The sequence below is a fragment of the Heterodontus francisci genome, chromosome X (assembly GCF_036365525.1).
Source record: "Heterodontus francisci isolate sHetFra1 chromosome X, sHetFra1.hap1, whole genome shotgun sequence".
Taxonomy (NCBI): Eukaryota; Metazoa; Chordata; class Chondrichthyes; order Heterodontiformes; family Heterodontidae; genus Heterodontus; species Heterodontus francisci.
Window position 1 is genome coordinate 5010908 of NC_090421.1, and position 11723 is coordinate 5022630.

At 40.4% G+C, this 11723-nt stretch overlaps 1 protein-coding gene across 6 annotated transcripts in view; it reads left to right on the plus strand.

Annotated features, from left to right (window-relative positions):
• The window catches only part of spats2 (spermatogenesis associated serine rich 2), a 95510-nt gene extending 84186 nt beyond the window's left edge, over nucleotides 1-11324 (plus strand). For all 6 annotated transcript variants that reach the window (XM_068024480.1, XM_068024482.1, XM_068024481.1 and 3 more), the window contains 3 exons: nucleotides 4344-4446; nucleotides 7269-7483; nucleotides 8594-11324. In XM_068024480.1, coding sequence (XP_067880581.1) covers nucleotides 4344-4446; nucleotides 7269-7483; nucleotides 8594-8890 — 615 coding nt within the window. In that variant the 3' untranslated portion in view covers nucleotides 8891-11324. The remainder of the gene's footprint in view (nucleotides 1-4343; nucleotides 4447-7268; nucleotides 7484-8593) is intronic.
• The last annotated feature ends 399 nt before the right edge of the window (nucleotides 11325-11723 follow it).

Here is an 11723-nt window from a genome sequence, read left to right on the forward strand (position 1 = left end):
AAACAAAAACAAGAAATGCTGGAATCACTCAGCAGGTCTGGCAGCATCTGTGGAAAGAGAAGCAGAGTTAACGTTTCGGGTCAGCGACCGAAGAAGGGTCGCTGACCCGAAATGTTAACTCTGCTTCTCTTTCCACAGATGCTGCCAGACCTGCTGAGTGATTCCAGCATTTCTTGTTTTTGTTGCAGCATTCCTTAGTTGAGCATGCATACACACTGTCAAATACTATTCTACGTCAGCCACTGGAAAGTACAAGAGTTCCCTGAGGCAATTTCACCATTATATTTTATTGAATGCAAAAACACATTTCTTCCTTGGTGAATAGTTCCCCGTGTGAGGAATTGCAAATGTAAATCCCTATCCTATCGCTTCATACTGCAGCATGTTGGTGCAACAATCTTTAGATGTTGTTCTTAAACCCTATTTGCTTAATATTCTATCAAGCAACAGGTAGTGGCTTATTCTTAATGAACTGCTGGAAAGTTGAAAATTGATCCAAATGTAGGCGATACACTTGATGTTGGTTTAGTTGATTTTTTTTTTTGGTTTGTGCTCTATGGTAGGGTTTCTGGATAATTGCATTTCTTCCATTAAATGAGGACAATTGGACAGCCATTATCATGCAAAGGTCTTTAGAAAGCATGCAATTATTTGTCCAAAATTGTATTTTCTTAGTATTTCAAGACTGATCTGAATTTTTGAAATGTCCCTGCCATGTATTTCTATCTGTATAATGTCACCTTGCTTCAGTGGTAGCACTCCAAGCGAAGGTTATGGGTTCCAGCCCCATTCTGTCACTTGAGCATGTAATCTAGACGGATGTTTCAGTGCAGTACTGTCTGAGGTGGTATCATTCCATTTGCCTGTTCACATGAATGTTAAAAGATCCTTTTGGCATTTTTTTTTTGGAAGAGTAGCAAGTGTTTTGGCGAACATTTCTTCCTCAACCAAGACCATCAAGAACAGTTTAACTACTCATTTATTTCATTACTGTTTGCAAGACATTGCTCTGCGCAAAAAAGCTGCTGCATTTGTCTACGTGGCAACAATAATTGCACTTCAAAATAATTCATTATTTGCAAAGCGCTTTGGGGTGCTGTGAAAGAGATGGTAAGGCACTATATAAATGCAAGTTCTTGAAATTAATTTCATATCAATACACAGCTATATTATAACTGTAATTCTTGACTGATAAATTGAGCTTTTTTTTTTAAATTTCATTCACGGGATGAGGGCATCACAGGCAAGGCCAACATTTACTGTCCATCCATAATTGTCCTTGAGAAGGTGAGCTGTCGTTTTGAACTGCTGCCGACCATATGATGAAGATACTCCCACAGTGCTGTTAGAGAGGGAGTTCCAGGATTTTGACCCAGTGACGATGAAGGATGGTGTGTGACTTGCAGGTGGTGGTGATCCCATGCGTCTGCTGCCCTTTCCTACTAGGTAGAGGTTGCAGGTTTGGGAGGTACTGTCAAAGAAACTTTCGTGAGTTGCTGCAGTGCATCTTGAATATGCTGCACACTGTAGCCACGAAGTGCCAGTGATGGAAGGAGTAAATGTTTAAGGTGGAGGATAGGGTGCTGATCAAGTGGGTTTGTTTTGTCCTGGATAGTGTCGAGCTTCTTGAGTGGTGTTGCACCCATCCAGGCAAGTGGAGAGCATTCCATCACACTCTTGATTTGTGCCTCATAGATGGTGGACAGGCTTTGGATGAGTCAGCAGGTGAGTTACTTGCCGCAGAATACCCAGCCTCTGATCTGCTCTTGTAGCCACGGTATTTATATGGCTGGTCCAGTTAAGCTTCTGGTCAGTGGTGGTTCCCAGGATGTTAATAGTGGGAATTCAACGATAATGCCATTGAATTTCAAGGGGAGATGATTAAACCCTCGTTGGAGATGGTCATTGCCTGGCACCTGCATGGCGCCAATGTGACTTGCCACTTATCAGCCCAAGTTTGTATATTGTCCAGCTCTTGCTGCATGTGGGCATAGACTGTTTCATTATCCAAGGAGTTGCGAATGGTGCTAAACATTGTGCAGTCAATGGCAGACATCCCCACTTCTGACCTTCTGATGGAGGGAAGGTCATTGATGCAGCGATGTCTTCGGTCTGAGAGGATTGGCCTCCAACAACCAAAACCATCATCTTTTGTGCTGGGTATGACTCCAACCAGTGGGGAGTTTTCCCCCTTTGTTTCAATTTTTCTAGGGCTCCTTAATGCCACACTTGGTCAAATGCTGCCTTGATGTTAAGGGCAGTTACTCACCTCACTTCTGGAATTCAGCTCTTTTGTCTGGAGCCAAGTGGTCCTAGTGAACCCAAACTGAGCATCGGTGAGCAAGATGTTGGTGAATAAGTGCTGCTTGATAGCACTGTCACCCCTTCTATCACTAATGATAATTGAGAGTAGGCTGATGGGGTGATAATTGGCTGGATTGGATTTGTTCTGCTTTTTGTGGATAGGATATATCTGGGCAATTTTCTACTTTTGTCAGGTGCCAGTGTTGTCACTGTACTGGAACAGCTTGGTGATGGGCTCAGCTAGTTCTGGAGCACAAACCTTCAGCACTACAGCCAGAATGTTGTCTGGGCCCATAGCCTTTGCTGCATCCAGTGTTTTCAGCCATTTCCTGATGCCACATGGAGTGAGTTGAATTGGCTGAAGACTGGCATCTGTGATGCTGGGGACCTCAGGAGGAGGCCGAGATGGATCATCCCACTTGGCACTTTTGGCTGAAGATGGTTGCAAATGTTTCAGTTTTGTCTTTTGCTCTGACGTGCTGGGCTGTTCCATCATTGAGGATGGAGATGTTCATGGAGCCTCCTCCTCCATGTTATAGACTTCAGTTCTGCTGGCCATAAACACACTTTTACTTCCACTATCATCATTTTCAATCAGTTTCAGCATCTGAGATTTTTTTAAAAATTAACATTAAAGTACTTTGAATTGTTTTCATATGCCATTTACTGTTTGCTTCTATCATCCACATCCAAAGTTATTAAAATTTAAAATTTCACAAGGATTTTTTTCAAACACCTTGTATAGGCCAGACTAGGTGTGGCTGGCAGATTTCCTATCCTAAAGGACATTAATGAGCCAGATTTTTTTAATGACAATCTGGTAGTTACATGGTCGCCATTCTTGAGACTAGCTTTGTATTTCAGATTTATTTAATTAACTGAACTTAAGTTTCCCAGTTGCCATGGTGGGATTTGAATTCATGTCTCTGGATCAATAGTCCGGGCCTTTGGATTACTAATCCAGTAACATGGTGCAGGGTATCAGTGCTGGGGAATTGAATATTTTCCACTTTTTCCTAAATCAGGCACTCCATTTAAGGTGTCGCACAAGTAAGATTTATGGAAAGATCTATCTCCTCTGCTTCAACAATCTCCCTCAATCCCAATCGACTATTTATAGCAGTGCAGTATCTCCTGTTGTCAAGTGGACCATTTTTATGGTCAATGAATGAGACTGATAATTTTGTCATGCTCTTTGCTGTGGAGACATACCATTGAGGAATGAGGCCGAGACTACCCAAATTAATTTCTCTCAAAATCTTTACAGGAGAAAAAGAGGAGCTCCTGAAGGGATGTGTGTGTGTGTGTTTTTTTTTAGTTCCTGATCTTTTTCTGATCAGATGATAGGAAATATTGTGCTTCCATTTTGTGCTCATTATCCAGGATAGACGATTTTCCACTGCATAACGTTGTGTTTTTATTTCATTTTTGGAAGAGAGCATTATGCAGTTTGTGGAGTAAGGTCAAGGGGATATTGCTGGTATATTCATTTAAACACTGCACAGTTTGATTGGAGTTGTGCAGAAATGTGAGATTTTCAGTCCCCCATTGAGTCTCATTTTAGTACCTTAAACGTCTGCAATACGTTGGCCTTGAAGTTATGCTTTGTGATACTCCATATTAACCCATTTATTTAAAACAGATTGCAGCTGCTAAAATAGCAAAAAATGTAGTTTTCGGTGAATGCATTAAGAATTTGTGTGCTATTATTCCATGGCATTATTTCAGGGCCATTACACAGGTGACAATGTGTATATGATATAAACACGAGTTCACTTAATTAAACAATTGCTGGGAATTAATACACTGTGTATAAATTGTTTTTAGATTTACATTTACAAAATGTTCCCAAGTGTATTTAATAGATACATGACAGTAGTGGTTCCATTTTAATAATTGTCAAGAATTGTACAGCAGTCTAATAATCCAAAGTGCTAGTTGCACAACTAGGAATCATGATTATTGTATAATTTTAAAAAGCTAATCTACCATATACCTGGACTTCATCTGCTAGAGTTATTCTTTTAAATGTATTTTAGCACTTTGTTAGTGAACGAAAATATGATGAAGACCTGGGGCGATGTGCACAGTTCACCTGTGATGTGGAAGAACTCAAAGCGAGTATCCAAGCCTTTGGACAAGGTAAGCTGAGGCTTGGTCATGTAACATCTAGTAGAAAAGTTTGACTTTTAAGTTGGCCTTGCAGGTGGGGCACTGAGCATTTCTAATTCAAGTAGTTTGTGCTGCAGCCACTAGAATATGTAATCAGGATCAGTTGCATGCATCTGATTTCTGTGGCTTCAGAGCGGGAGCGCGGGTGTAAGCCAACTATTTTCACTCGGGGAAGATGAATATGTGTCGTTATGCTCCCAGTGTTTTCAGTGTAAAACGCTAAAGAACTTTGTAATTGTTGGATCTGAAGGAGACTGACTGCATTTAGTCAATGGGAAGTGTCTGCTGCTGAGTTTTGTGAAAAGTCAATACTTAAGTCATACTGTAAATTAATGTTTCAGCTAGATTTGTGTTGCGCTTGCTGTGCTGGAGATAATTTTGTATGCCAGAGTTTCTTTTGCTGGCTGTCAGTCTTCATGCTTTCCAGTGGCATGCTGCAGATTAATTATCTGCACAGATTTGCTGCTCAGTGCTGCCACCTGCCAAATCCAATGTTAATTGCTAATGCAATATAATCCAAGGTACCATTTTAATTGTGTGTGTCTATGCAATATTTTAACATGCGTAGCAACCTATAACTTTCAAGATCTGCTAAGTAGTCACACTGGGAATGCAGTGGACATGAGCTTGTCATAACCTGCAGATGGATCCAATATAGTTCTCAGTCCGATTGCAGGGAAAAGCTGAAGGAGACAAAAGTACATTGTTTGCAGTCGGATTTTGACGTTTCTGAAGAGGGAGGCAAGCACTGAAGGTGTATGTTTTATTTCCTGCAGCCTCAGAATGGCAACGCCTGATGTGTATCGGTGGTTCCTGGCACTGTTCCCCGTGACCCTGGGCATTCTTACTCCTCTTGCCCCCTAATTCTACATTCAGTCTTTTACATCACATACTCTGTCTAGTACAATTTACATGAACAATCTCTGCAGTAGATCTCCTCCCAAAAGTTTGAAGCAATTACATGTCACTGAGTGCAATTTCATCGCGAGCCAGCATAGTAAGCCATTGATCGCACAGCGGCGCATAAATTCCGCGCGTGCGCAGAAAAGACTTGCGCAACATTCTGGAGCAACTTCAGGAGCAAACGAGAAGAGCAGGAAGCTTAAATCCTGCACTGATTTTTGTCCACAAACACTGACGAGTGGACAGAACCCATCAAATGCTGACAGGTGCAGCATATTTAATTGTTACTTCAGTAACTTAGTGCTAACATTTTGTTCAGAAAAGAAGAGTCCCTTAATTGCATTTTATAACACTGCAAGAAGACTTTCCCATGACTAGGTTTTTTTTTATTCTTTCATGGGATGTGGGCATCACTGGCAAGGCCAGCATTTGTTGTCTATCCCTAATTGCCCTTGAACAACTGAGTGGCTTGCTAGTCCATTTCAATTAAGAGTCAGCCACGTTACTGTGTGTATGGAGTCACATGTAGGCCAGATCAGGTAAGGACAGCAAATTTCCTTCCCGAAAGGACATTAGTGAACTAGATGGGGTTTTTTTTTTTACGACAATCGATAGTTTCATGGCAGCATTACTGAGACTAGCTATCAATTCCAGATTTGTTCCAAGTTTATTTACTGTGTTGTGTTGAGTCAATTAAGTCAGCTAACAATGTGCTGCAAAAAATAAAGGACAATCTTACTCACACTGACTTCAATATATCTTCTATTATCAGTACTTTCACTGTAAGAAGTCTTATACATCTGCTCCCAATGAAATTTGGTCCAAGGGGTCGGGTCAGTATGGAGACAGAGATTGCTACACTGCAAATCTGACCCAGTACAAAACAGCCATTGTATAACAGCTTGAAGTACTACAGTCTTGAGAAACCAGATCAAACACAAGACAGAGTTCCAAGCAAATTGGTTCCATTATTGTTTCCTTAAGCATGCCACAAATTTTAAGATGCCTACTGAGATAATTTGAGTTTCATTCTAGTTCAGCAGTAGCTCTCTTGGCCCTAAAGCCGGAAGGTTGTCCATTTGTTTTCAGTTTGGGACTTAAGCCCATAATCTAGGCTGATGCATCAGTGCATTACCAGAAGCATGTTGCATTGTTGGAAGCGACCAACAGTGTGATCTGATGTTACACCTAAGCTCCGTCTGCCTGCTCAGGTGAATGTAAAAGATCCTATTTGAAGAGTAGGGAGTTCTCCTGGTGTCTTGGCCAATGTTCCTACCTCAAACACCAACAAAAACAGATTAACTGGTCATTAATCTCGTGCTGTACATGAAACAGCTGTCTAGATTACAAAAACTGCACTTCACAGCAATCAGTTGGATGCCAAGTGCTTTGGGACATCCTGGGACTATGATAAGCACAAGTTCTTTTTTACCTGCCTGATCACAAACCAGCCGAGAATCACCTGAGGATACTTGCAGTACGTTCTAAGGTGACCTGAAGGGCTGGCCAGGCAAAAATCTCAATTCCATGCTTTTCGTTTTAATGTCAGCAATTGATAACGTGTCCACAACTCAACAAACACTGATGTCAGCATGACCACTGACGATTGACAATTAAGTATTCCTCACTGACCTGGTAATGTTCCATTTTCTTACACTAAACTTTTCAAATTGGGCCCTCTTAGCATATAATGTTGCTTGCCTGTCTGGCATTCTGAATAATTTCCTTTACCTCTGCCACATTTTACCTGGAGGAGGAGGGAAGAATTATCAGTGTTACACATCTGATTTGTTTAGATGCACCAGTAGTACTGCAGCCCTCTAAACACAAATCTAAAGTAACAGAAATCCTGCTTTTGCTTTGTCTTATGTTTTTTCTGTTTTATACAGTGTCTCATCCCAAGAACAATTACTCTGCCAGATCAAGGTGTAGCTCTGTGTCATCTATATCTGTGACAAGTCGGAGTGATGTTTCAGCACCCTCTACTCCCGACTGTGCTTTAGACCCCAGCCTTACTAAGTCAGTGAAGAAGAATCCGTCTTCTGGAGATGCTTCCACTGCTGCAGCTAACTCTGCAAACCGAACTTTCCCATCAAATCGACTGGTATGAACTGCTAATGTTCTCTTTCTACATCCTTTCCCCCACCAGAGAAAATAGTTTTTGTAATCCCAGTAATTCTATTCTTGTTTTGATTAGTACATTACTATGAATAAAGCTCACTCAGAACTGCATGTTGTGTATGAAAAGTGCTAGAACATTGGCGTGAAGTTATCAGGTCTCGATTAGGTGAGTTCCCCATTTCAAGTTGTCTCGGGAGACATCAAGCAGAAGTAAACTGCTTCCCAAAGGTGGAGTCAATATAGACCACGCTTATGGGTTTCCAAGTGGTGGATTTAGAGGGGCCAAGGAAGATATGTTAGTCTTAGTAGGATGCATGATAGTGGAGGGAGGCCTTTTTAAAAACATAAATATTAGGAAAAGAGATGTTGAACAGTTACAAATGTGAACTGCTTTTTGAAAAAAGTTAAAATGCTTTACCTGTGAATATTGCAGTTTAAAAAAAAAATACATCCTGAGTAGACTAAAACTTTACGTAGCCCTGACCCATCCTTCTGCAGTTTCAACAGTTTTTCTTTGCATGTTGGAGCATAATGTATAGTTGTTCATACAAGATGTCAGTCAACTTTGTAAATTTTTTGGTCTACCTTGCAAAAATGTATGGTGCTTTTTCCAGTCATGTTTCCATCATTATTGTTCAGTAGGGGTTTATCTGTACTAAAATGGAGAAACTCAGCAATAACAAGAAAAAGATTTTGTTTAAAATTTGGAGATGTACAAAACGCCAGCTCAGAATTTGTTCAACCTTTGTTTTCACAGCAGGTTTGTGCAAGTACAATGAGCGCAATAGCCAGCTGGGATAATAATCAGTGTAGCTATATTGGACAAATAGCTGCTGCCTATGACGGCAACAGGCACTACCCACCCCCACCCTGCTCAGTGTAGAGGGGATTATTGGCATGCCCATGGATACAAATCACTGACCAGAAGTAAATTTCTTGCTTCGCCATACATTAACTGGCATTGTTAACATCTGTGGGGAAATATGAGCTGAATTGAATCTGACTGTAGAAGCAAAAAAAGCTGCACTGGGAAATGTCATGAAGGAAAAACAATATAAAGTGAATGTATTAATTGTGTTCTGCCCTTAAAAAGGTGCCCCATGGAAATAGGAGACCAGGCTACCGACCTCGAGAGAATAGGATAAATGGCCCAAGCCACTTTGGAAGAAACGATGATAGGAATCGGTACCGAAATGGACCCAAGAATTACTCCGACACGCGATACAACCCACAACCTGCACCCCGTGGTTTCACCACTGATAAGAGCCAAATGCATTCTGCAGCTGCATCTTCTGTCCCCAGGCAATCGTCCTTACCTCCTGTTCCTGCCAATGCCCTTCCTCAACGTAGGCCAAGGTCAAATGGAAATGAAACCCCTGTGAACTGCTGAAGGTTTGTCATCCAGCAACATAACCAGCATCCCAGCTAGATATGATAAAATACAAAATGGGTTTACATTCACCTTGTCTGTGCCACCATTGATTTGTCTTGCAATCTTTTTCTTTTCCTCCTTTCCAGATCAACTTTTCCATATGTTCACAAGTTTTTGAATTGATAGTGTCTGTATGTTGTTAATCTCTTCTGGAAGAGGGAGCAGCACTTAGCTGTACCTTAGACATGTAATTTAAACATGGTTGCCTGGTTTGTCATGGTTAAATTAGTTATCTTTACTTTGTACACTAATGTCATCTTTTCCCCAAAAGATCACTATGCATCTCAAACTTAGGAATGAAAGTGCCTTGTACTTCTAGTGTTCGTCACAACCACTTATCTATCCCAGACCGCACTTACAAATAAAACTCAACAAAGGACCAAAGACCTTCAAACTTTGCTGCCATCGTTGTACTAGAAATCACCGTTTACTTGTAACAGGGCACAAATGTGATTTGCTTTCTTTTGTTCTCTTTCTGATAATGGTTATGTATTTGGATGGAACTACTTTTAGTAGTGAACTGCCTGAAACATGTATTTTATGTGCCTGAGACAAAATGCTAACAGGATGCCAGAACTTCAGCATCACTTCCTATTCATGTCCAGCTGCATTCACAAAATGATTATAGCATAGGTGCAAAGTGATTTCCTTTTACACTGCATTTAATAGTCTGAATTCAGAGCCAGGGCCTAGCTGATATGAAGCAGAGCAAGACTCACTGGAGGAGTTTGTCTCTGCTTCCTTTCGAAGTCAGTTCTGGCTATGATTTCAAATTTACATCCTGCAAATTTGGTGTCAGTGGGAAGCTGACACCACTTTGTACTGATAAACCTTGTAGTCTGAATGCAGAAGAACTGATGCAAAGTTTAAGTGGTTTCTGTGCTGCTGAATTAACTTGTACTGGCTGCTGTTCTATTACTCCCATAGTTGTGTCTATATTTGTCCCAGAATAGAAATTCACTTAGCTCTGAAAAGAGTGAATCTGCTTTCAGTGCTGTGTGTCTTAAGTGATCCTGAATACCCTTCTGCATAGGCTGCATATCTCAAGGTGGCAGGGAAGTAGTATAATGCCACTAAATGCCTATGAAGCACCCTTTAGAAAGTAATCTGCAAATGTGAGTGTACCCTTGATCTGATGTGTTCCAGATCTGAGGGGAATCGAACCACAAGTGACCATATAAACAGGAGTATAGATTCCAAACAGTATTGGCAGCAGTAAACTAATAAAAGCATCAAATGGAAAATATCTACAGGAGATTTTGGTGCACTGCTCAACTTTGACCTGTAGATTTGTTGCTGTTAAAAACATTTTTCTTTAAGTCTTGGTCCCAATTTTTTTCTTTTGTAGATAGAATAAATAGGTGAAGTAACAAAGTTCCTAGCTTGATTTGCTTTGATAGCTGCATTTTAGTAGCGAATGATTAGAACCATGCCCATTGTATGCTTCCGAAGAAGGGTCACTGACCCGAAACGTTAACTCTGCTTCTCTTTCCACAGATGCTGCCAGACCTGCTGAGTGAATCCAGCATTTCTTGTTTTTGTTTCAGATTTCCAGCATCCGCAGTATTTTGCTTTTATCCCATTGTATGCTTGTTGTGATGATTCTGTAATTGAGAATGAGAAGTGAAGCACCGAGAACAACTAGCGTATTTTAAAACAAAACACCTGTTAAAATGCAGTATCTTCCAAAATTGAGTCAGAAGTGTGATTTTGTTCCCTCAGGTTAGTAATACTGACTTCTGAATACTGACAGGAAAAACAAATGAGTCCAAGTTTTAAAACATTCATTTGTATCAAATGCTGTTTAACTCTGCCCCTTCCAGTTTTATATGCTTTGCTAGTGTTCAGATCATTACAAACATTAGTGAGGCAAAATCCATATATATATGGACTGATGTCATTTCACCCCTCTTGGGCTTTAGTGTCAAGCCCATATCCCTTTTATTCTGTACGGAATCAAGAATCCTATCAATTTATTTCTTTTGAAAGTTACAACTGTGTTTATTTCAGTGCACTAGGTGGAAGTCTATTTGAAGTCTGAAGTAGTTATATTAAGGGTTATGATTAACCCCTACACATTTGATGTTGAAACAAGGGATCATGTCACAGATTCACTGAGCATATTTCTGGTAGTTCAGCAGTGAAATGCTGGCTGCCTAGGACCAGACCAATAATTGAGAGCTAGGCTACCATGCAGTGGGTAATCCATTTTTCAATATAATTGATTATTTACATGACTGACTCTAAATCCTCCAATCTATGGTATGTTGGTACATTATGGCTGCATCTCAAGCAGTGGAATTGCTGCTCCCTCTTAATGCAAGTCTCTTCCTGACATATGTCATGTATTTAAAATTTAGTTGATGAATAAAGAAGCAGTATTCGAAACTAATCCTCATTGTACAGCTGTGCCTTTTTTCCCCTTTTTAAGTTATATCTAGTCTGGGAAAAAAAATTAAGCAATACCATATATGATCCTTATGGAGAATCTTTTCCATGGATATAATGACAGTTCTCTTACTTAAGATCATCCATTGCAGTGTGGAATTGCAAAAAAGTAGGTTAAGTACATTTACAAAATGTTAAGCCTTGATATTGACTTCACCGTCCTGTTATCAAATCGAAGTGATGAAAGCCTATTTTAGTAAGTTCTCTGGGTGAAATGGGCAGACGAAATTTAATGAAGTGTGAAGTGATGCATTGTGGGAGGAAGAATGAGGAGCAGTAATATAAACTAAATGGTACCATTTTAAAGGGTGCAGAAACAGAGGGACCTGGGCATTCACAAATA